Genomic DNA, 25,510 nt, shown 5'->3' with positions numbered 1-25,510 from the left:
CTTCCTTATTCTTTCAGGGCAAGTCATAGAAAGGGCAGGCAATCACCGAAAAGCCCGCTATATGCTTTCTCCAATAGCCTGTTGTACCTACCAGTTGCCCTAATTCTGTCTTATTGCCTGGAGTTTGCCCTTTCTCAAGAGCTGACAGAGTGTCATTGGGTACCGCAACTGCTCCGGCTATCCACCAAGCTCCTAGGAATTTAATTTCTTGTCCGAGACCTTGAGATTTGGAAGGCGGAATAGCTAGCCCCTTTGTAGTCAACTGGTTCCAGATGGCTTTGGCCATTTGCCCTGCCTCTTCTTTATTATCTCCACCAAGTAGGATATCGTTTATGCACTGATACATTTGGATGCCTGATGGCACCTCCACTGTGTCGAGGAGTTTGGCCAAGGCATTGTGGGCAACTGTGAGGGAGTGTTTGTATCCTTGTGCGCGTCGATTAAAGGTGTATTGGGTCCCTTCCCAGGTAAAGGCAAACTGAGGCTTATCCTCTTCTCTTAATGGGATCATGAAAGACATATCCCTGACATCCAGGGCGGCCACCCACGGGTGGGCGCCTGCCTGTTGCTGTTCCTGTAGAGGTTAGACTTGGGAGAGCAGCCATTAGCGGTGGGGTATTATTGTTTAATCTTTGGCAGTCAATCATTAGGCACCACTGCCCATCTGGCTTACGAACTGGCCAGACTGGAGAATTATAAGGGGAGTGTGTGCAACTTATGATCTGTCTCTTTTCGAGGTCACTAATTACCTCTGAAATGCCCCATTTAGCTGCGGTTGGTGGCTATTGAGAAACGCAGGTTACTTCAGGTTGCGGTAGGGTGGGAGCAAGCTGCAGGGTCCTAACATGGACAGCCTCTGCTCCTCTACTTCCAAAACTCCACACCTTGCTATCAGGTAGATACAACTGCTTGCCCACTAATACATCAAATCCCAGTGTATTTCCCTTAAGAGGGCTTAAAACCACCTCCACAGCCATCATCTGCTTTTCTCCAGGTAGCCAAAGTTGAGTCCAAGTTATGCAACATTTTTCTGCTGCACCCGTCACCCGGATTATGTTTAGAGTCTTTCTTGATGGTTTAATTCCTAACTCATTGGCTTGTTGCTTATTTAGAATGCTAATTTAGGTTCAGTTAAGAACTGTATCAATTAAGAACTCTAGACTTATTTGCTTTGGACCCACGGGGATATGTATATACGGTTCCTTGTCAGTGGACCATTGGCAGGAATTCACCATGCGGAGTGGGCGGCCCAAGCCCCAAACCGCGGCTTCTGTTTTTTTAACTCCTTCAGTTCCCCTCGCAGGGATGAGAAAGTGTCAATTGTGTCTGTGCTATTGTGAGGGAGGGTGGTTGCTGGTGTTTTCCCTTGATCTTTGGTTTTCCCCTCTAGTAACTCCACCAGTTTCTGGATATGGTCAGTGGGTTGCCCGTGCAGCACCACCCGGAGTACTCCCAGCATTAGAGCTTTTTGCTAAAGGTCATTCCTTCCCGGATCATGGGCACAATCCTGTCTATTGGTAGAGGCTCCCTGCGGGGAGACTGTCTGGGGTGGAAGTTTCGGCTGGCTAGTCGAACCCTCCTATTCCCATCGGCGCCAATGCTGGGATCAGCCCATCCCATCTCATGCCCGTGAGTGACGATATTGCATAACATCTCCACCTAAGTCAGCACGTGTGTGGGTGGATCCTGAGGGTTTTGCTGATTGTGTTCTAAGGCCCTCTGGATCCTTTCTCTGAGAGACTGAACATGTATTTTTAAGGCGTCCAGTAGGCCTCTAATGAGAGGTCTAAGGTGGCTGGGGTCATAGAATCATAGAATCATAGAATCATTAAGGTTGGAAAAGACCTCTAAGATCATCGAGTCCAACCGTCAACCCAACACCACCATGCCCTCTAAACCATGTCCCGAAGCGCCTCATCTACACATCTTTTAAATACTTCCAGGGATGGTGACTCCACCACTGGGCAGCCTGTTCCAATGTTTAACCACTCTTTCAGTAAAGAAATGTTTCCTAATGTCCAGTCTAAACCTCCCTTGGCACAACTTGAGGCCATTTCCTCTCGTCCTATCGCTTGTTCCTTGGGAGAAGAGACCAACACCCACCTCGCTACAACCTCCTTTCAGGTAGTTGTAGAGTGCGATGAGGTCTCTCCTCAGCCTCCTCTTCTCCAGACTAAACAGTCCCAGATCCCTCAGTCGCTCCTCATCTGACTTGTGCTCCAGGCCCTTCACCAGCTTCGTTGCTCTTCCCTGGACACGCTCCAACACCTCAATGTCCTTCTTGTAGTGAGGGGCCCAAAACTGAACACAGGATTCGAGGTGTGGCCTTACCAGTGCCGAGTACAGGGGCACGATCACCTCCCTACTCCTGCTGGCCACACTAGTTCTGATACAGGCCAGGATGCCGTTGACTTTGGCCACCTGGGCACACTGCCGGCTCATGTTCAGCCGGCTGTCAACCAGCACCCCCAGGTCCTTTTCCTCCGGGCAGCTTTCCAGCCACTCTTCCCCAAGCCTGTAGCGTTGCCTGGGGTTGGTGTGGCCGAAGTGCAGTACTTGGCACTTGGCCTTGTTGAACCTCATACAGTTGTCCTCAGCCCATCGATCCAGCCTGTCCAGGTCCCTCTGCAGAGCCTTCCTACCCTCCAGCAGATCAACACTCCCGCCCAGCTTGGTGTTGTCTGCAAACTTACTGAGGAAGCACTCGATCCCCTCGTCCAGATCTTTGATAAAAATATTGAACAGGACCAGCCCCAACACTGAGCCCTGGGGAACACCGCTCGTGACCGGCCGCCAACTGGATTTAACTCCATTCACCACAACTCTCTGGGCTCGGCCGTCCAGCCAGTTTTTTACCCAGCAAAGAGTGTACCTGTCTAAGTCGTGAGCCACCAGCTTCTCTAGGAGAATGCTGTGGGAGACGGTGTCAAAGGCTTTACTGAAGTCCAGGTAGACCACATCCACAGTCTTTCCCTCATGCACTGGGCGGGTCACCTGGTCATAGAAGGAGATCAGGTTGGTCAAGCAGGACCTGCCTTTCATGAACCCGTGCTGGCTGGGCCCGATCCTCTGGTTGTCCCGCACGTGGCTTGTGAGCGCCCTCAAGACGAACCGCTCCGTAACCCTCCCTGGCACCAAGGTCAGGCTGACCGGCCTGTAGATCCCCGGATCCTCCTTCTGGCCCTTCTTGTAGATGGGCATCACGTTGGCAAGCCTCCAGTCATATGGGACTTCCACAGTTAACCAGGACTGATGGTAAATGATGGAGAGCAGCTTGGCAAGCTCCTCCGCCAGCTCCCTCAGTACCCTCGGGTGGATCCCATCTGGCCCCATAGACTTGTGAGCGTCCACGTGGCATAGCAGGTCGTTAACTTGGATTATGGGGGGTTTATCCTGCTCACCGTCCCTGTCTTCCAGCTCAGGGGGCTGAATACCCTGAGGATAACCGCTCTGACTACTAAAGACTGAGGCAAAGAAGGCATTGAGTACCTCAGCCTTCTCCTCGTCCTCGGTGGCACTGTTCCCCCCCACATCCAATAAAGGATGCAGATTCTCCTTGGCTCTTTTTTTGTCATTAATATATTTGTAAAAACATTTTTTGTTGTCTCTTACGACAGTGGCCAGATTGTGCTCTAGCTGGGCTTTTGCCTTTCTAATTTCCACTCTGCACGACCTAACGAGAGTCCCTAACCTGCTGCTCGGAGGAGGACGAACTCAACTTGCCCTCTGGTGGGGCTCCATTTATACCTTAGTTGAATCTGACCTGTGGTCAACTCTGAGTGGCTGAGAGCCTTAACTTTCTTACTCCTCGCCCAAGGTGTATACGTGTCCATAATTACTGACCCAAAGTGCGTACGTGATGGTGGGCACTTGCCACCGTAAGGGCGCGAAAAGTAAGGACGCAGCGGTCCTGATGCCCCCGGTCTTTTATCGGGGTGGGTGCACCTGCCACAAGCTGCTTCTGGGGAGATGGCAAAACCACTGATACAGACTCCTGCTCGAGATGCTGGAGAACCCCTTCACTGGACAACAGACAAGGGAAAGACATTTGAGCTTTTGAAGACACATTAACAACTGCACCTGCTCTGGGATTGCCAGACTTCATGTTTGTACGTGAAGAAATGTAACTATCCCAGCCAAAACCAGACCAGTCTGGTAGCTCAAGGACCCTTTGCTTGTGTCCCTAGGACAGCTGCCGCAGCACACCTGGTTGAACAGAGTGACAATGTGGTGCTTGGATCCCCTCTAGTGGTACAAAGGCCACATGAAGTTGAAATGCTGCTGTCACAGCACCTTACCCAGGCACTGGGTACATCATTATGAGCTGATTCTCTTAACGGTGGAAAACATAACAATGAAGCGATGTAACACGCTGAACCCTGCTACTCTACTCCCCACTCCTGGGGAAGGAAATCCACATCCTTATTGTGTGATAACAGCCTGCGAAGCCAGAAAGACTTGAAAATACTTAACAGACGTACCATTTCCAGATCCTGATCTTGAACTCTGTGTTGACAGGTCCTCATATTATCTGAACAGTAACTGGGTTAGAGGTTATTCAGAAACTACTGAAAATGAAGTAGCAGAGGCTTCAGCACTCAGTCTGAAGCTGAGTGCCCAAGCAGCAGAATTGATTGCATTAGCAAAGACTTTCCAGCTGTCCAAAGAAAAGACCGTAAATATATGTATATTCTATCACCATTATTATTATTATTTTCCCTTTCTTTTCTGTACTATTAAACTGTCTTTATCTCAATCCACAAATTTTACTTTTTTTTTTTCCGATTCTCTCCCCCATCCCACTGTGGTGGGGGGCAGTGAGTGAGCAGCTGTGTGGTGTTTGGCTGCCTGCCGGGTTATACCACAATCATCTGTATCAGTATGTGTAATGATATCAATATCTGCAATGGGATCAGTATCATAGAATCATAGAATAGTTTGGGTTGGAAGAGACCTTTAAAGGTCATCTAGTCCAACCCCCCTGCCGTGAGCAGGGACATCTTCAGCTAGAGCAGGTTGCTCAGAGCCCCGTCCAACCTGACCTTGAATGTCTCCAGGGATGGGGCATCTACCACCTCTCTGGGCAACCTGTGCCAGTGTTTCACCAACCTCATGGTAAAAAACTTCTTCCTTCTATCGAATCTGAAACTACCCTCTTTTAGTTTAAAACCCTTCCCCCTTGTCCTGTCGCAACAGGCCCTGCTAAAAAGTCTCTCCCCATCATTCTTATAAGCCCCCTTCAAGTACTGAAAGGCTGCAATAAGCTCTCCCCAAAGCCGCCTCTTTTCCAGGCTGAACAACCCCAACTCTCTCAGCCTTTCTTCACAGCAGAGGCGTTCCATCCCCCTGACCATTTTTGTGGCCCTTCTCTGACCCACTCCAACAGCTCCATGTCTTTCCTGTGCTGAGGGCTCCAGAGCTGGACGCAGTGCTCCAGGTGGGGTCTCACCAGAGCAGAATGGAGGGGCAGAATCCCCTCCCTCGAACTGCTGGCCATGCTGCTTTTGATGCAGCCCAGGATACGGTTGGCCTTCTGGGCTGCGAGCACACTTTGCCAGCTTGTCCAGCTTTTCCTCCACCAGGACTCCCAAGTCCTTCTCAGCAGGGCTGCTCTCAATCCCTTCATCCCCCAGCCTGTATTGAGACCAGGGCTTGACCCAACCCCGGTGCAGGATCTTGCACTTGGCCTTGTTGAACCTCCTGAGGTTCACATGGGCCCACTTCTCCAGCTTGTCCAGGTCCCTCTGGATGGCATCCCATCCCTCAGGTGTGTCAACTGTACCAGTCGCTTTGGTGTCATCTGCAAACCTGCTGATGGTGCACTCGATCCCACTGTCTATGTCATTGATGAAGATATTAAACAGTAACGGTCCCAATACAGACCCCTGCGGGACACCACTGGTCACCGATCTCCATCTGGACATTGAGCCATTGGCCACTACCCTCTGGATGCAAACATCCAACCAATTCCTCACCCACTGGACTGTCTACCCATCGAAGCCATACCTCTCCAAATTAGAGAGAAGGGTGTTGTGGGGGACCGTGTCAAAGGCCTTACAGAGGTCCAGATAGACGACAGCTGTAGCCCTTTCCATGTCCACTGATGTAGTCACTCCATCATAGAAGGCCACTAGGTTGGTCAGGAAGGACTCGCCCTGGGTGAAGCCATGCTGGCTGTCTCGACTCACCTCCCTGTCTTCCGTGTGCCTTAGCATAGCTTCCAGGAGGATCTGTTCCATGATCTTCCCAGGCACAGAGGTGAGACTGCCTGGCCTGTAGTCCCCCGGGTCTTCCTTTCTTCCCGTTTCAAAAATGGGGGTTATGTTTCCCCTTTTCCAGTCAGCAGGAACTTTACCGGATTGCCACAGCATCTCAACTATCATGGATCGTGGCTTAGCAATGTCATCTGTCAGTTCCTTCAGGACCCATGGATGGATCTCATCAGGTCCCATGGACTTGTGCACCTTCAAGTTCCTTAGACAGTCTCAAACCTGATCTTCTCCTACAGTGGGTGGCTCTTCATTCTCCCAGTCCCTGCCTTTGCCTTCTGTGGCTTTGGGCGGTGAGGCTTGAGCACTTGCTGGTGAAGGCTGAGGCAGAAAAGTCATTGAGTACCTCAGCCTTCTCTGTATCTGGGGTAACCAGGTCTCCCGTTTCATTCCAGCGAGGGCCCACATTCTCCCTACTCTTCCTTTTATCCCCGATGTACTATAGAAGCTTTTCTTGTTGCTCTTGACGTCCCTGGCCAGATTTAATTCTCTCATGGCTTTAGCTTTGCTAACTGATCCCTGGCGACTTAGAAAATTTCTCTGTATTCCTCCCAGACTACCTGTCCTTGCTCCCACCCTCTTCCTTTTTGTGTTTGAGTTTGTCCAGGAGCTCCTTGTTCATCCATGCAGGCCTCCTGGTGGTTTTCATAGAATCATAGAATCATAGAATCATACAGGTTGGAAAAGACCTCTAAGATCATCGTGTCCAACCGTCAACCCAACACACCATGCCCACTACACCATGTCCCTAAGGGCCTCATGTACACGTCTTTTAAATACCTCCAGGGATGGTGACTCCACCACTTTCCTGGGCAGCCTGTTCCAAGGCCTGACCACTCTTTCAGTAAAGAAATTTCTCCTAATGTTCAATCTAAACCTCCCTTGGTGCAACTTGAGGCCATTTCCTCTCGTCCTATCACTACTTTCAGGTAGTTGTAGAGCGCGATGAGGTCTCCCCTCAGCCTCCTCTTCTCCAGGCTAAACAACCCCAGTTCCCTCAGCCGCTCCTCATAAGGCTTGTGCTCCAGGCCCTTCACCAGCTTCGTTGCCCTCCTCTGGACACGCTCCAGCACCTCCATGTCCTTCTTGTAGTGAGGGGCCCAAAACTGAACACAGTATTCGATGTGCGGCCTCATCAGTGCCGAGTACAGGGGCACGATCACCTCTGCTGGCCACACTATTTCTGATACAGGCCAGGATGCCTGTTTTGCCTGACTTCCTCTTTGTTGACGTGCATCGCACCTGATCTTGGAGGCGGTGATCCTTGAGTATTAACCATCTTTCTTGGGCCCCTCTTCCCTCCAGGGCTTTATCCCATGGCACTCTACCAAGCAGATCCCTCAAGAGGCCAATGTCCGCTCTCCTCAAGTCCAGGGTACTGAGCTTGCTGTGCGCCCTCCTCGGTGCCCTAAGGATCTTGAACTCCACCATTTCATGGTCACTGCAGCCAAGGCTGCCCTTGAGCTTCACATTCCCCATCAGCCCCTCCTTGTTGGTGAGAAAAACATAGCACCTCTCCTCGTTGGCTCCTCTATCACTTGGAGAAGGAAGTTATCATCGACGCATTCCAGAAACATCCCAGATTGCTTATACTCTGCCGTGTTGTCCCTGCAACGGATATCGAGGTGGTTGAAGTCCCCCATGAGGACCAGGGCTTGTGAACGTGAGGCTGTTTCTATCTGTCTATAGAGGGCCTCATCTGCTCGGTCTTCCTGGTCAGGTGACCTGTATCAGACCCCCACCATAATGTCACCTGTCCCTGCCCTGCCTTTAATCCTGACCCATAAGCTCTCAGTCGGCTCCTCATCCATCGCCAGGCGGAGCTCCATGCTGGTCATTGACATAGAGGGCGACACCCCCTCCTCATCTCCTCTGCCTGTCCTTCCTAAAAAGCCTGTATCCCTCCATCCCAACACTCCACTCACAGGAGCCATCCCACCACATTTCCCTGATTCCAATAAGATTGTAGCCCTGAAGGCGTGTGCACGTCTCTAACTCCTCTTTATTCCCCATGCTCCATGCGTTTGCATAGAGGCATTTAAGTTGGGCCCCCGACGAAGCTGTCTTACTGGCTGGAGTTCCTCTGTGCTGCTCTTCAGGTGCAGAGTGCCTTCCCATCGCTCCCAGGGCTCTGTAATCCTTCTTGATAGCCCTCAGACTTCTCCTGGCTGAGGCACTGGTGCCCACGTGAAACAACAGCAGCGGATAATAGTGGATTGTAGGAGTCTTGGAAGCCTCTTGGTGACATCCCTTATATGAGTCCCTGGTAAGCAGCAAACCTCTCTAGAGGTGGGGAATCATCAACTGCGGATCAGGTCGGCTGTGACTTTGTAGAGCTGAAACCTGAAAACCTCCAAACATGGAGAGCACAGAGAGTCTCTGGGTGTCCTGCTGCACTGCAGCATCACCCTCCTAGCCAGTCTTTCCTGAGGCCCAGTCTGAAGCCCCCAGGAAGAAGCCTTGTGGCTGTTGTTTCTGCCATAGCATCTGCCATTGCAGAAGAGCTTGGCTCCACCACCTCTCCAGGCAGGTGTCGCCTGCTTTTAGAGTGCCCTGTGCCTCCCCTTCAGCAGACTAAAGAGGCCCAGTTGCCTCAGCCTCTCCACACACCTCATGTGCTTTAGGCTCCTAAGCCCAAGGTAACAGCCTTCCTCTGGACCTTCTCCAGTTTCTCCATCCTCCTTTCCAAATGGGAAACCCATGGGCTCCTATGGCATCCACCAGAACTCCCATGCCCTTCTCCTCAGAACAATCCTCAGCCAGTCAGGTCCCAGCCTGTCCTGATGCACGAGGTTCTTCTGACCCAGTGCAGACCTTGCCCCCTTCGCCTTTAAAACTTCAGGAGGTTTCTGTTGGCCAAGTCCCCATGTGTGTCAAGGTCCGTCTGGACTGAAACTCCAACACATCAGCAGTTAAGGTTTGTGGGTCAGTGTCTCAAACAGGGTAACAATATGGGGAATTGCAGGACACTCCAAGGACTGAAAGAGAATGATGTGCTTAATGGAATTGCTACCCAAGGTTGAAAACTTCCACAGCAACCACCTCAGAAATGCCAAAAGAGGGAACGAAACAAGAAATGCACGGCTAATGGGGAAATGTTTAAGAGGGTAGGCTGTTCTTTTTGGAGGGTATTAGGATAAGAAAAGAGAAGCACTTGTAATTTCAAGGAATGAAAAGAGAAGCAAAGGATGCTGTTGGCCTTCTTTGCTGATGGCTTCCGTTTTGCCTAATAGAACCCAAGGACCACCAGAGCCTTTCCCGCAGAGCTGCTACCCAGCCACAGAGCCCCTGGCCTCTGTCATTGCACGGGATTGGTGCACCTCAAGGTAGGACTTCAGATTTGTGTTTATTGGACATCATGATGTTACTTTTTGCGAATCCCTCTGGCCTGTCTTTGTCCTTCGGGATGGCAGGCCTGCCCTCCAGTGCAGCGTCTGCTCTCCTGAATATGGTGTCATCTAAAATTGCTATGAAAAAGCACTCGCTCATCTCCTCCGGGTCATTAAAAGCACGTTAAAGAGGGCAGGTGGCAGGACAGACCCCTGCAGGACCCTACTAGCTCGATGCCTGCAGGCAGAGTACCACGCATTGATCACGTCCCTCTGAGCCAGACCATCCATCTGGTTATTTACCCATCTACTTATCCACCCATGAAGACCATAATGTCCAAACTTAGGCACACGAATATTGTGGGGGGTGATGTTGAAAACTTCACTGGCTACCTGCTTAAAAGACAACCACTGGTCTCCCTGTGTCCAGCAGTCCTGTCCTTTCATCACAGAAAGCAAAGAGGATGGCGAGAGACAAGCTAAATCCAGTAAATCCAGTCACCTTCTCTTTCAGACCCCCAGAAATGGGATCTGAGGGAACACGATCTGGGGCACAGCCTTCCGCTCCTCTGCACATCCTCGGGGGCAGTTTTGAAAGGTGCGTGCAAGGTTTGGGTGCTGCGAGTCATCAGGGAATCCCCACAGACACCACCACCTTTGAAAGATAATGGAGAGTGGCTTCACTGTGACCTTGGGCTGCTCTCTCAGCTCCCTGGGATGCCGCCCCTCCTGTCCCCTCGACTGGTAAGGATTGCATTGGCTCAAGTGATCCCTGACTTGATCCCCATGCACCGCTGCTTGATCTCCTCCAGAGTCCTGCCCTGAGTCCCAGAGGCCTGGCAGACCTTGCTGGGGAAGACTGAGGCAGAAAGGACACTGAGAATCTCAGATCTATCTGCTCCTGCTCTCACCACATTCAGCAGTGGCCACAGAGTACCTTTTTTTCTTCTTTAACTGTTCCTGAAGCAGTGAACGCTCCTTCTGGTGCCCTTCAATGGCCTTTCAAGTTCAGAGGGAGTTTTGATCTGGAGCCTTGCTGAGCTTGGAGGATGCTGTCCTTGAAGAGCAGCTGTCCTGAGCTCTGCAACCATGTCACAGCTCTGTCTCCTCAGGAGCAGCTCCAGCTCTTCCTGCCTGTGGCCCTGGCTGAGGCCATTGCTGCACGTTTGGGCTGAAGCCCTGCAGCTGTGGAAGCAGGCAAGCTCGTCCCTGCCCTAAGGAAACCTGGTCCCAAGCGCCCAAGACCCCCTGTGTGCAAAGGTTTTGCTTCAGAGCAGAGACATGGCGTGGACAACAGAGAGCTGAATGTCTTTTGAGCCCTAGGACTACAAAGCCACACTGAAATGCCTATTTCATTCACGTGAGGGATATCCCCCAGCTTGGAGAAATTAGGTCTTTGCTTGTCACCTTCCTGGGAGTCCTGTCTAATGCTGGGACAAAGAAAGGGGATTCTCATGTCCAAGTCTTTTCCTGAGAGGAGAAGTAAGTGTCTCTGCACAGCTGAGGGAGGGAAGATCAGGGATGACTTCAGGCTGTTTCCCAGCAGGTTCACCTGGAGCTCCAGGGACCCCTCGAGGGAGCCCTGAGGGGCAGAGCAAGTGCTGCCTTGGGCTGGTCCTCTGCTGCTGAGCTGGGCCGCGCTCCTGGAAGGAGGGAGCTCCTGGCAAGTGGGCAGTGCTGCAGAGAGACAGCTCTGCCCAGGAGCAGCTCCTCTGCAAAGCGCAGCAGGGCTGAGGGCACTGCCTGCAGGCAGCGAGGGGAGGGAGCGAGGCAGAGAGAGCGTAAAGGCAGTCCGGAGTGGGAGGATGCTGAGAGCTCACTGCGCGGAGAGATCTTCACAGCCCTCTACATGGTAAGTGCCTGGGTGCAGGACAATGTAGCTGCTGTTCCTGGAGGGATATCCAAAAGCTGGTACATGCCACAGCAACTATGATCTTTCAGGAGGACTCTTACAGCTTCCCTGCTGTAGAGGAGGAGGACGTGCTGCAGAGCAGGGCTTCCCTGCTGCACCGTCAGAAGGAGAGGGCATGACGGCTGCCTTCTCCAAGGCACTGCTCCAGGGGGTGAAGGCGTGTGTGCAGGCAGGGGTGGCCAGGGCTGTCCTTCCGAGCAGGGTCCCTGCGCCCCAGGGGGCTGAGCACCAGGGCAGGGACTCTGCCGCCTGCCAGGGTCAGCACTCAGCCTGCCCGGGGAGCTCCCCACGACGGTGTGGGGAGAAGCTGTGGGTGGAAGGAGTGAGCCCCAGCAGGGCAGGGTCCTTCTGCTGTCCAGAGGGTGCAGTATGGGTCAGGGCTGCTCAGGCTTCTCCATCAGCCGGAGGACATTTGCAGAGGGTCATGTTAAAGATGGGTGTCGAGGCAGGGGATTACCTTAAAGGGAAGCAGTGTGTGCTTTGAGTTTTCTCCCCTGGGTTGTCTGGGTGGGCAGTGGGAGATGGGAATTGATTGCTCTGCTCTGGAGTAGGCAATGAGACCCCAGTTCTCGTTAGGACTTGCCTGAGCTGCTCCTTAGCCCCTGCACACACCGAGATGTCCCTGGGCAGTGCCCTGCTGCCAGGAGGTGTCTGCAGGGCAGAGCTGAGCACGCAGCAGGGTGGATGGGCTCTGTGAGCATGAAGAGGGAGGAGAGGTGAGGGCAGACAAACAGGTCCTGGCCCAGAAGACCTCCAGGCAGCAGAGCCATGGGCAGCGAGGAAGAAAGATCTGCTCCCAGAAAGGCCATGGCAGGAGGGCTTCAGGCACCTCCCTGCCATCCCCTGCAGTGCAGATGCTTTCCCTGGAGCAACCCCCTGCTCTCCTCACTCACACAGCAGAGCCTCTGCCCTTCATGTGTGGCTGGCACACATCTCTCCCTCCTTCCAGGACACGCCAAATTTAGGACAGTTGAGTCTTTCCTTGGGAGGTCCTGCTGGGCTGCAGGCTGCCCGCCAGTAGGGCAAAGCTCTCCCGGGGCATCTCTATTTCATGCAGGAGCCCCATGGAGAAGACACCTCGGTGCTAAGGCCATTGAAATGCTGCTGGGTGGCTGTATGTGGGCAGCTGTGAGGAGCCCTCTGTGTCCGTGGTTGGGAGGGGAGAGCTGAAATCCTCCTCAGGTACGATGGGGTGAGGGCTTTGGAGATGTGCACTCAGAACGTGGATTCCTCTGCTCCCAGCACTGTCCCGTTTCTTTTGGGGGGAACACGCGAGTGCCATAGTCCTCCAGCTGAAAGAGCTGCCAGCACAGGGCAGCTGAGATCAGGGCTGATGGACAGAGCGGCTGTCCTCACTCTGCACTGAGGGACAGTCCCTTTGCCTCTCAGGACCCACACGATTTCACTTGCAGTGCAGCAGAAATGCCCAGGATTTCTGCATTAGAAACACTGCTCAGCTGTGGTGGGGCAACCAGACCAGAAGGCACAAACCAAAACCCCCACAGCTCTGCTCTGCAGGCAGGTGAATTGGCAGCGACAATGCTGAGAAGCTCTTTGATATCACGAGTGGATTTAATCTCAGATCACCCGTGTTCCTGTTTACCTATTGCTGTGGGGCAGGACTGACTCCTCCAGAGCCCAGAGCAGAGCCTCCAGCTCCCTGGGGCACCCTCAGCCAGCACCAACCAGAGCTTGTGCAGGGGACCTGCCAAAGGTCTTCCTGAATGGAGAGAGACACTTTGGGGGGGGGTTCTATGAGAAATGGCTTTGATTTTGCTCAGAGAAGTTTCTCCTAACTTGTCACTGTCTTTTCCCTCTTGCACAGTCCCCCATGCCCAGAGGCAGCAGATGTCCAACACCAGCTCCATCACCGAGTTTCTACTCCTGGCCTTCGCAGACACGCGGGAGCTGCAGCTCTTGCACTTCTGGCTCTTCCTGGGCATCTACCTGGCTGCCCTGCTGGGCAACGGCCTCATCATCACCGCCATAGCCTGTGACAACCGCCTCCACACCCCCATGTACTTCTTCCTCTTCAACCTCTCCCTCCTCGACCTAGGCTGCATCTCCACCACTTTTCCCAAATCCATGGCCAATTCCCTCTGGGACACCAGGGCCATCTCCTACTTGGGATGTGCTGCCCAGCTCTTTCTGTTTGCCTTGTTGATAATTGCAGAGTATTCTCTTCTCACCATCATGGCCTATGACCGCTATGTTGCCATCTGCAAACCCCTGCACTACGGGACCCTCCTGGGCAGCAGAGCTTGTGTCCACATGGCAGCAGCTGCCTGGGGCAGTGGGTTTCTCACTGCTCTGCTGCACACTGCCAATACATTTTCACTGCCCCTCTGCAAGGGCAATGCTGTGGACCAGTTCTTCTGTGAAATCCCCCCACTCCTCAAGCTCTCCTGCTCACACACCTACCTCAGGGAAGTGGGGGTCATTGTGCTTAGTGCCTGTTTCGTTTTTGGGTGTTTTTTGTTCATCGTGGTGTCCTACGTGCAGATCTTCAGGGCTGTGCTGAGGATCCCCTCTGAGCAGGGACGGCACAAAGCCTTCTCCACGTGCATCCCTCACCTGGCCGTGGTGTCCCTGTTTGTCAGCACTATCATATTTGCTCACCTGAAGCCCCCCTCCACCTCATCCCCATCCCTGGATCTGGTGGTGACAGTTCTGTACTCAGTGGTACCTCCAGCAGTGAACCCCCTCATCTACAGCATGAGGAACAAGGAACTCAAGGATGCCCTGAAGAACCTGATTCGAGAAGTAGTATTTCAGCAGCAATAAGCTGCCCATCTCTCTTCACAAGTTTTCTCCAAGTGATCTCAGGCAACTTGTGTCCTTTGGGCATTGTACTGGTTATAATCGTGCTCAGAAATGTTTGCTTTCATCATCCTTCTCAAGAGGCTGAAGCCAGTCTGTCTGGCCCAAAGACCTTCTCTCAATGAGTCTATCACTGCGCCAATGCTGGCCTCCTTTGTGGCATGTCTGTAAATAAAGGGGATTGCCTGCGTGCAGCGTGTGCAGCTTGGGCTCTTCTTTCCACAGAGGAGTGCAGAATACGCTCAGGGAATTGCAGGCTAAAAGGCCCTGCTGTTGGGCTTGGGTGCTGCATTGGCTTAGGGGGACAAGGGCATGGCTTGATGTGTGAGGGAATGAGGGCTGGAGTGAGCCTTCACTTTACTGGTGCCCAATGCCATGGAGATCCTGGACGGTCAAAAGGCATCTGCTTGAGGCTCTCTCACATATGGCAGGGCTGGTCAAAGATGCCCGACCTTCTGATGGGGGATCTGAACCCACGAGGAGAGCACAGGGCATCTCTGGGTCACTGGGTGCCTTGGGGTGGAAAGTGAATGGAGGTTTCCAAAACTCCCCCCAAAAGTGGAGTCACCCAAAGGAAAAGGGCTAACCTGCAGGATGCACAGCCCAATGGGGCTCTGCAATGCCAGAGAGGCAGCGGAGACACAGCAGGCACGAGGAAGGCAGCCTGAAGAGTGCTTCACATCATCTTCAGTGAGGAGCCACGGGCTGGATGCAGTGACACACCTGAACACATCCTGAAAGAGCGGAAAGGCCCTGTGATTTCTCGGAGTATCCCAGCCCCAGAGCCATGGGAGAAACCTGTCAGGGGCAGTGATGCCAGTCTGGCCAGATCTGCTTCACTCCCGCACCAGCATGGCCAGGATGGAGTCAGCCCATGGTGCCAGGGCAGCTCTGCAGAGCAGCAGCACCAGCTCCGGGCCCTGTGGGCACCTCAGGGGAGGGAGCCAGCAACGACTGGCCAGGCCAGCACGGACACACTCCCCTGGGGAAAGGCTCTCTGTGGAGCAGGGGTTTCCCTGGAGAAGAGTGGAGCACCACGCATGGGTCAGAAAGAAGGCAAGAAGCAGGAGAAAGAGGTTTTTCTGTTCACCAGCTTGGGACAGCTCCTGTGCCACTGGACCTGGGGGTGGGGGTGGCACCGGCTCCTGGGGGCTCTTCTGGAAAGGACACAACAGCACCCCAAGACTGACGGAACCAATTCCTTGGGCCATTGCTGGCCTCGAGCCGTGGGACTGATGGGGAGGATGAGAGCCCCTCCCCACCCCCAGGAGCTTCTGGGTCCTTCCGAGAGGCTGGGGCTGTGGTGGGAGTGCCCAGAGCTCTGCAGCACCCTGCAGCAGGCACTGCTGTGGGGCAAGCCCAGGCTGAGACTCACATGGAGCCTGCTGCCAACCAGCACCCCCAGACCCCTTTCTGCAGGGCTGCTCTCCAGCCTCTCCCCTCCCAGTCTGTACTTGTGTTCGGAGCGTTACTTTATATTTTTACATTTTAAAAAAGAAATAATAATAATAATAATAATAACAATAATAATAGTAATAGTAATAGTAATAGTAATAATAATAAATTGTAAGGAAAAGAAAAACAACAGAGAGAGAGAAAAGTAAAACCCAAGAAAGACAAATGATGCAAATGAAAACACTTGCTCACCACCAACGGACCGAAGCCCAGGCTGTGGCTCCCCCGCCAACCTCCCCCCTAGTTTTATATGCTGAGCATGACGTCATATGCTATGGAATATCCCTTTGATCAGTTGGGGTCAGCTGTATCAGCTGCGTCCCCTCCCACCTTCTTGTGCACCCCCAGCCCACTCCCTGGTGAGGTGGGGTGAGAAGCAGAAAACAGCCCTGTGTTATCCACACTGTTTCCAGCACAAATCCAAAACACAGCCCCACACCAGCTACTCTGAAGAAAATTAACTCTATCCCAGCGAAAACCAGCACGGCAATTTATATTATGATCTTCTCCATGGTTTTTCCAGGTACTGAGGTCAGACCAACAGGTCTGTCGTTTCCTGGGACTTCCCTCTTCCCTTCTTGCGTACGTTGGAATTACGTTGGCTAGCTGCCAGTCAGTGGGGACCTCCCCAGGCTCCCCAGACCTTTGGAAGGTGATCAAGAGGGGTCCTGCCGTGAGATCCCCTACGTCCTCCAGTACTCTGGGATGAATGCCAAAAGGCCCCATGGCCTTGTGAACATGCAGATGATACAACTGGTCCCTTTCAATTTCAAGGTGCACAAAGGGATTGTGCTGCTTTTGGCTGGGATAAAGTCAATTTTCTTTATAGTAAATTGGGATGGGGCTGTGTTTTGGATTTGTGCTGGAAACAGTGTGGGTAACAGAGCTGTTTTCGTTCATGCTCAGCATATAAAGCTGGGGGAGGAAGAAGGAAGGCAGGGACGTTCAGAGTGATGGCATTTATCTTCCCAAGCAACTGTTACGCATGTTGGAGCTGCCCTGCTTCCCTGGGGATGGCTGAACACCCACCTGCCGATGGGAACTGGTGAATGAATGCCTTCTTTTGCTTTGCTTGTGCACGGCTTTTGCTTTACCTGTTAAACTGCCTTTATCTCAACCCACGAGTATTCTCACTTTTACACTTCTGATTCTCTCCCCCATCCCACCGGGGGGGAGTGCACAAGCGGCTGTGTGGGGCTGAGTTGCTGGCTGGGGTTAAACCATGACATGGACACAGTCACTGTTCCTGCAGTCGTGGTCTTCCAGCTGAGAAGACCGGGCAGCCCAAGGTCTATCAGTATTATTAAAGACCAAGGCAAGAGGACACTAGGAAATAGAATGAAGCTGCATCAGGGGAAGGTCAGGCTGAACACGTGGAAAAGGTTCTTCTCCAAGAGGGTAGTCGGTCACTGGAACAGGTTCCCCAGGGTAGTGGTCACAGCACCAAGCCTGTCAGAGTTCAAGGAGCATCTCGACGACACTCCTCTTAGCCATATGGTTTAATTTTAGGTAGTCCTGTGAGGCACAGGAGGTGGGCTCAATGATCTTTATGGGTCCCTTCCACCTCGAGATATTCTATGGCTCTAAGGAAAAGCATGGAATGCCTCCACTTGCTCTTCATCCCTATTAGTCGTCAGGTGACCAACTTCATTCTTTTGACCTCCTCCTCTTGCCATTCCCGTACTTGAAAAAGCCCTTCTTTTTGTCCCTGTGACACAACCCTGGCCAGTCACAACTCTTGTGGAGCTTTGATCTTTTGGGTCTTCTCCCTGCATATATGCGAACCATGGCTCTGTAATCTTCCTGCGAAGCCTGACCTTGCTAGCAGAGATTGAACTGTTTCCTTTTCCTCTCGAGCTCCACGAGGAGTTGGATGCCATTCAGAGGGCATGCCATTCAAATGCCGTTCAGAGGAACCTGGACAAGCTGGAGAAGTGGGCCTGTGTGAACGTCAGGAGATTCAAGGCCAAGTGCAAGGTCCTGCACCTGGGTCGGGGCAACCCCCGGTATCCATACAGGCTGGGGGATGAAGGGATTGAGAGCAGCCCTGCCGAGGAGGACTTGGGGGTCCTGGTGGACAAAAAGCTGGACATGAGCCAGCAATGTGTGCTCACAGCCCAGAAGGCCAACCGTATCCTGGGCTGCATCAAAAGCAGCGTGGCCGCAGGTCGAGGGAGGGGATTCTGCCCCTCCATTCTGCTCTGGTGAGACCCCACCTGGAGCACTGCGTCCAGCTCTGGAGCCCTCAGCCCAGGAAAGACATGGAGCTGTTGGAGTGGGTCAGAGAAGGGCCACAAAAATGGTCAGGGGGATGGAATGCCTCTGCTGTGAAGAAAGGCTGAGAGAGTTGGGGTTGTTCAGCCTGGAGAAGAGGTGGCTTTGAGGACACCTGAGGCAGCCTTTCAGTACTTGAAGGGGGCTTGTAAGAAAGATGGGGAGAGACTTTTTAGCAGGGCCTGTTGCAATAGGACAAGGGGGAATGGTTTTAAACTAAAAGAGTGTAGTTTCAGACTAGACAGAAGGCAGAACTTTTTTACAATGAGTGTGGTGAAACACTGGCACAGGTTGCCCAGAGAGGTGGTAGATGCCCCGTCCCTGGGAACATTCAAGGTCAGGTTGGACGGGGCTCTGAGCAACCTGCTCCAGTTGAAGATGTCCCTGCCCACGGCAGGCGGGTTGGACTAGATGACCTTTAAAGGTCCCTTCCAACCCCAACTATTCTATGATTTTATGATTCCAATCCCATTACAGATATTGATAACATTACACATACTGATACAGATGATTGTGGTTTAACCCAGCAGGCAGCCAAACACCACACAGCTGCTCGCTCACTCCCCGCCACCACAGTGGGATGGGGGAGAGAATCGGGGAAAAAAAAAGAAATATTTATGGCTGAGATAAAGACAGTTTAATAGAACAGAAAAGAAAGGGAAAATAATAATAATAATAATAATAATAATAATAATAATAATAATAATAATGATAGAATATACAAAATGAGTTATGCAGAATGCAATTGCTCACCACCCGCCGACCGATGACCAGCCAGTCCCTGAGCAGCGATCTCTGCTTCCTGGACCGCACCTCCTAGTTTATATACTGAGCATGACGTCATATGGTATGGAATACCCCGTTGACCACTTGGGTCAGCTGTCCTGGCTATGCTCCCTCCCAGCTTCTTGTGCACCAGGCAGAACACGGGAAGCTGAAAAGTCCTTGACTTTGCATAAACACTACTTAGCAACAACCACAACATCGGGGTGTTATCAACATTCTTCTCATACTAAATCCAAAACACAGCACTATACCAGCTACTGGGAAGAAAATTAACTCTATCCCAGCCGAAACCAGGACAAGGTACAATTACCATTACAAATGCCATTACCAATACCATTACAGGTCTCAATACCAGTATAGAGACAGCGATACCATTACAGGTAGTCAAACCAATACCGAGACCATCAGTGGTACAGACACCGGCAGAGATGTGGTTGCTGATACTATTTCAGCTAGAGAAAGAACTACTCATAGAACTATACATAAACCAAATACACGTACACGTACAAAAGCAATGCAAGCACATGTGCAGGTACAGGGTCTGACTGGCATGGAGTTCGCTTTCCTCATAGCAGCCTCATAGTGCTGAGCTTTGGTTTTGTATTTAGAACGGTGTTAATAACACATCAATGTTTTGGCTATGCTGAGCAGTGCTCGCACAGCACCAAGGCTGTCGCTCCAACCACCCCCTCCAAGGGCAGGAGGCTGGGGGTGGGCAAGAGGCTGGGAGGGGATATAGCCAGAACAGCTGACCCAAACTGATCCAAGGGATATTCCATACCATATGATGTCATGCTCAGCATTAAAAGCTAAGAGAAAGGGGCAGCAGGGGGGCATTAATTATTAAGGCATTTACCTACTGAAAAAACAGCTATGTGTACTGAGGTCCTGCTTCCCAGGAAGTGCTGGACATCACCTGCTCATGGGAAGTAGAGAATAATCTTTTTGTTTCCTTGGCTTTTATTAAACTGCCTTCATCTCATCCCGCAAGTTTGCCATCTTAATTTCTACCCCTTGTCCTGCTGAAGAGGGGGAGTGATAGAACAGCTTGGGGGTGGCACTTGGCGGCCAGGCAAGATCAACCCTCCACACTGATGAATGATAGCTAGTTTCTTTAGCAACTGTAGAGTTTTTAACAGTTCAGTACTTCCTCTAACTAGGACCTATAAACCCGTGCTGCTTCCGTAACTGTCCAGTGGTGTGGCATACTCCAAATGCATACCAAGAGTCAGTATAAATATTTACAGTCTTTTCTCTGGACAGCTGGAAAGTCTTTGCTAATGCAATCAGTTCTGCTGCTTGGGCACTCAGCTTCAGACTGAGTGCTGAAGCCTCTGCTACTTCATTTTCAGGAGTTTCTGAATAACCTCTAACCCAGTTACTGTTCAGATAATATGAGGACCTGTCTACACATAGTTCAAGATCAGGATCTGGAAATGGTACGTCTGTTAAGTATTTTCAAGTCTTTCTGGCTTCGCAGCCTGTTACCACACAATCAGGATGTGGATTTCCTTCCTCAGGAGGAGGGAGCAGAGTAGCAGGGTTCAGCGTGTTACATCGCTTCATTGTTATGTTTTCCACCGTTAAGAGCATCAGCTCATAATGATGTACCCAGTGCCTGGGTAAGGCGCTGTGACAGCAGCATTTCAATTTCATGTGGCCTTTGTACGACTAGAGGGGATCCAGCACCACATTGTCACTCTGTTCAACCAGGAGTGCTGCGGCAGCTGTCCTAGGGACACAAGCAAAGGGTCCTTGAGCTACCAGACTGGTCTGGTTTTGGCTGGGATAGTTACATTTCTTCACGTACAAACATGAAGTCTGGCAATCCCAGAGCAGATGCAGTCGTTAATGTGTCTTCAAAAGCTCAGACGCCTTTCCCTTGTCTGTTGTCCAGTGAAGGGGTTCTCCAGCATCTCGAGCAGGAGTCTGTGTCAGTGGTTTTGCCATTTCCCCAGAAGCAGCTTGTGGCAGGGGGGGCATCAGGACCGCTGCGTCCTTACTTTTTGCACCCTTACAGTGGCGAGTACCAACCATCACGTACGCACTTTGGGTCAGTAATTATGGTCATGTATACACCTTGGGTGAGGAGTAAGAAAGTTAAGGCTCTCAGCCACTCAGAGTTGACCACAGGTCAGATTCAACTAGGGTATAAATGGAGCCCCACCAGAGGGCAAGTTGAGTTGGTCCTCCTCGGAGCAGCAGGTCTGCAGTCAGGGACTCTGTTAGGTCGTGCAGAGAGAAAATTAGAAAGACAAAAGCCCAGCTAGAACACAATCTGGCCACTGTCATGAGAGACAACAAAAAGTGCTTTTAGAAGTATATTAATGACAAAAAAAGAGCCAAGGAGAATCTGCATCCTTTATTGGATGTGGGGGTGAACAGTGCCACCGAGGACGAGGAGGAGGCTGAGGTACTCAATGCCTTCTTTGCCTCAGTCTCTAATAGTCAGAGCAGTTATCGTCAGGGTATTCAGATCCCTGAGCTGGAAGTAAGGGACCGTGAGCAGAATAAACCCCCCATAATCCAAGAGAAAGCAGTTAACGACCTGCTCTGCTGCCTGGATGCTCACAAGTCTATGGGGCTGGATGGGATCCACCTGAGGGTACTGAGGGAGCTGGCAGAGGAGCTTGCCAAGCCACTCTCCATCATTTACCAGCAGACCTGGTTAACTGGGGAGGTCCCAGATGACTGGAGGCTTGCCAACGTGATGCCCATCTACAAGAAGGGCCGGAAGGAGGATCTGGGGAACTACAAGGCTGGTCAGCCTGACCTTGGTGCCGGGGAAGATTATGGAGCGGTTCATCTTGAGGGTGCTCACGAGACATGTGCGGGACAACCAGGGGATCGGGCCCAGCCAGCACGGGTTCATGAAAGGCAGGTCCTGCTTGACCAACCTGATCTCCTTCCATGAAAAGGTGACCCGCCTACTGGATGAGGGAAAGGCTGTGGATGGGGTCTACCTGGACTTCAGTAAAGCCTTTGACACTGTCTCCCACAGCATTCTCCTAGAGAAGCTGGTGGCTCATGGCCTAGACAGGTGCACTCTTCACTGGGTAAAAAACTGGCTGGACGGCCGAGCCCAGAGAGTTGTGGTGAACGGAGTTAAATCCAGTTGGTGGCCGGTCACGAGCGGTGTTCCCCAGGGCTCAGTACTGGGGCCAGTCCTGTTCAATATCTTTATCAACGATCTGGACGAGGGGATTGAGTGCTCCCTCAGTCAGTTTGCAGACAACACCAAGTTGCACAGGAGTGTTGATCTGCTGGAGGGCAGGAAGGCTCTGCAGAGGGACCTGGATCGATGGGCTGAGGCCAACTGTATGAGGTTTAACAATGCCAAGTGCCGGGTCCTGCACTTGGGTCACAACAACCCCAGGCAACGCTACAGGCTTGGGGAAGAGTGGCTGGAAAGCTGCCCAGAGGAAAAGGACCTGGGGGTGCCGAACCTCAACTACTGTGTTCAGTTTTGGGCACCTCGCTACAAGAAGGACATTGAGGTGCTTGAGCGTGTCCAGAGAAGGGCAACAAAGCTGGTGAAGGGTCTGGAGCACAAGTCTGATGAGGAGCGGCTGACGGAACAGGAGTTGTTGTGCATGGAGAAGAGGAGGCTCAGGGGGGACCTTATTGCTCTCTACAAATACCTGAAAGGAGGTTGTAGCGAGGTGGGTGTTGGTCTCTCCTGCCAAATCACTAGTGATAGGACGAGAGGAAACGGCCTCAAGTTGTGCCAGGGGAGGTTTCGACTGGATATTAGGAAAAATTTCTTTACTGAAAGAGTGGTCAGGCCTTGGAACAGGCTGCCCAGGGAAGTGGTTGAGTCACCATCCCTGGAAGTATTTAAAAGATGTCTACATGAGGCTCTTAGGGACTTGGTGTAGTGGGCATGGTGGTGTTGAGGTGACGGTTGGACTCAATGATCTTAGAAGTCTTTTCCAACTTTAATGATTTTATGATTCTATGATTCAAAGGTCGGGCATCTTTGACCAGCCCTGCCATATGTGAGAGAGCCTCAAGCATAAGCCTTTTGACCGTCCAGGATCTCCATGGCATTGGGCACCAGTAAAGTGAGGACTCACTCCAGCCCTCATTCCCTCACACATCAAGCCATGTCCTTGTCCCCCTAAGCCAAGGCAGCACCCAAGCCCAACAGCAGGGCCTTTTAGCCTGCAATTCCCTGAGCGTATTCTGCACTCCTCTGTGGAAAGAAGAGCCCAAGCTGCACACGCTGCACGCAGGCAATCCCCTTTATTTAAAGACATGCCACAAAGGAGGCCAGCATTAGCACAGTGATAGACTCATGGAGAGAAGGCCTTTGGGCCAGACAGACTGGCTTCAGCCTCTTGAGAAGGAGGATGAATGCAAACATTTCTGAACAAACACGATTATAACCAGTACAATGCCCAAAGGACACAAGTTGCCTGAGATCACTTGGAGAAACCTTGTGAAGAGAGATGGGCAGCTTATTGCTGCTGAAATACTATGGATTGAATCAGGTTCTTGAGGGCATTCTTGAGTTCCTGGTTCCTCATGCTGTAGATGAGGGGGTTCACTGCTGGAGGTACCAACGAGTACAGAACTGTCACCACCAGATCCAAGGATGGGGAGGAGATGGAGGGGGGCTTCAGGTAGGCAAACATGGCAGTGCTGACAAACAGGGAGACCACAGCCAGGTGAGGGATGCACGTGGAAAAGGCTTTGTGCTGTCCCTGCTCAGAGGGGATCCTCAGCACGGCCCTGAAGATCTGCACATAGGACACCACAATGAAAATAAAAAACCCAAATCCTAATGAAAGGGTAACCACAATAAGCCCAATTTCCCTGAGGTAGGTGTGTGAGCAGGAGAGCTTGAGGATCTGGGGGATTTCACAGAAGAACTGGTCCACAGCATTGCCCTTGCAGAGGGGAAGTGAAAATGTATTGGCAGTGTGCAGCAGACCAGTGAGAAACCCACTGATCCAGACAGCTGCTGCCATGTGGACACAAGTTCTGCTGCCCAGGAGGGTCCCGTAGTGCAAGGGTTGGCAGATGGCAACGTAGCGGTCATAGGCCATGATGTTGAGAATATAGTATCTGCTACAACTAAAAAGAGAAACCAAAAGACTTGAGTAGCACATCCCAAGTAGGAGATGGCCCTGGTGTGCCAGAGGGAACTGGCCATGGATTTGGGAACAGTGGTGGAGATGGAGCCCAGGTCGAGGATGGAGAGGTTGAGGAGGAAGAAGTACATGGGGGTGTGGAGGCGGTGGTCGCAGGCTATGGCGGTGATGATGAGGCCATTGCCCAGCAGGGCAGCCAGGTAGATGCCCAGGAAGAGCCAGAAGTGCAAGAGCTGCAGCTCCCGTGTGTCTGCGAAGGCCAGGAGGAGGAACTGGGTGATGGAGCTGGTGTTGGACATCTGCTGCCTCTGGGCATGGGGGACTGTCCAAGAGGGAAAAGACAGTGACAAGTTAGGAGAGACTTCTCTGAGCAAAATCAAAGCCATTTCTCATAGGACCCCCCCCAAAGTGTCCTTCTCCATTCAGGAAGACCTTTGGCAGGTCCCTTGCACGAGCTCTGGTTGGTGCTGGCTGAGGGTGCCCCAGGGAGCCGCAGGCTCTGCTGTGGGCTCTGGAGGAGTCAGTCCTGCCCCACAGCAATAGGGAAACAGGAACACGGGGTGATCTCAGATTAAATCCACTCGTGATATCAAAGAGCTTCTCAGCATTGTCGCTGCCAATTCACCTGCCTGCAGAGCAGAGCTGTGGGGATTTTGGTTTGTGCCTTCTGGTCTGGTTGCCCCACCACAGCTGAGCAGTGTTTCTAATGCAGAAATCCCGGGCATTTCTGCTGCACTGCAAGTGAAATTGTGTGGGTCCTGAGAGGCAAAGGGACTGTCCCTCAGTGCAGAGTGAGGACAGCCGCTCTGTCCATCAGCCCTGCTCTCGGCTGCCCTGTGCTGGCAGCTCTTTCAGCTGGAGGATTAGGGCACTCACGTGTTCCCCCCAAAAGAAACGGGACACTGCTGGGAGCAGAGGAATCCACGTTCTGAGTGCGCATCTCCAAAGCCCTCACCCCATCGTACCTGAGGAGGATCTCAGCTCTCCCCTCCCAACCACGGACACAGAGGGCTCCTTACAGCTGCCCACATACAGCCACCCAGCAGCATTTCAATGGCCTTAGCACCGAGGTGTCTTCTCCATGGGGCTCCTGCATGACATAGAGATGCCCCGGGAGAGCTTTGCCCTACGGGAGGGCAGCCTGCAGCCCAGCAGGACCTCCCAAGGAAAGACTCAACTCTCCTAAATTTCCTGTGTCCTGGAAGGAGGGTGAGATGTGTGCCAGCCGCACAACCTGCACTACCCAGAGCCCCAAAGGTTAACAGAGTGCGAGTTGGATGCTTTTCCTCCACGGACATACGGGCATGACAGTAGACACAGCGTTGGTGTCTGAGCTGCACTTGAATCCTCACCCCCCACAGCAGTGAGTGTCACAGTAAGAACAAGGACGTCAGGGAGAAGAGGAGAACGTGCCAAAGTTCCCCTGCCAAGGGAGGCAGGGGAGGGAGACACAGTCAGAGACTTGAGTTTTTCTCCTCTTTGGTGGTCAGGCTGCTGGGAAGGCAACTCACGGCCAAGTCTCCATGACATGAAGGGCAGAGGCTCTGCTGTGTGAGTGAGGAGAGCAGG

At 52.3% G+C, this 25,510-nt stretch overlaps 1 protein-coding gene and 1 pseudogene across 1 annotated transcript; one reads left to right on the top strand and one right to left on the bottom strand.

Moving 5' to 3' along the window:
• Positions 1–13,358: 13,358 nt before the first annotated feature.
• LOC142076411 (olfactory receptor 14C36-like) lies at positions 13,359–14,294 on the top strand. The gene has a single exon (XM_075138711.1). It carries the CDS (start codon positions 13,359–13,361, stop codon positions 14,292–14,294), a length of 936 nt encoding a protein of 311 aa, XP_074994812.1.
• Positions 14,295–23,305: 9,011 nt separating this feature from the next.
• Positions 23,306–24,240, bottom strand: LOC142076410 (olfactory receptor 14J1-like; annotated as a pseudogene).
• Between the last annotated feature and the right edge of the window lie 1,270 nt (positions 24,241–25,510).

This window comes from Calonectris borealis, unplaced genomic scaffold (genome assembly GCF_964195595.1).
Source record: "Calonectris borealis unplaced genomic scaffold, bCalBor7.hap1.2 HAP1_SCAFFOLD_49, whole genome shotgun sequence".
Classification (NCBI taxonomy): Eukaryota; Metazoa; Chordata; class Aves; order Procellariiformes; family Procellariidae; genus Calonectris; species Calonectris borealis.
Note: the sequence above shows the minus strand (reverse complement) of the source record. Positions and strands in the feature narration are given on the sequence as shown.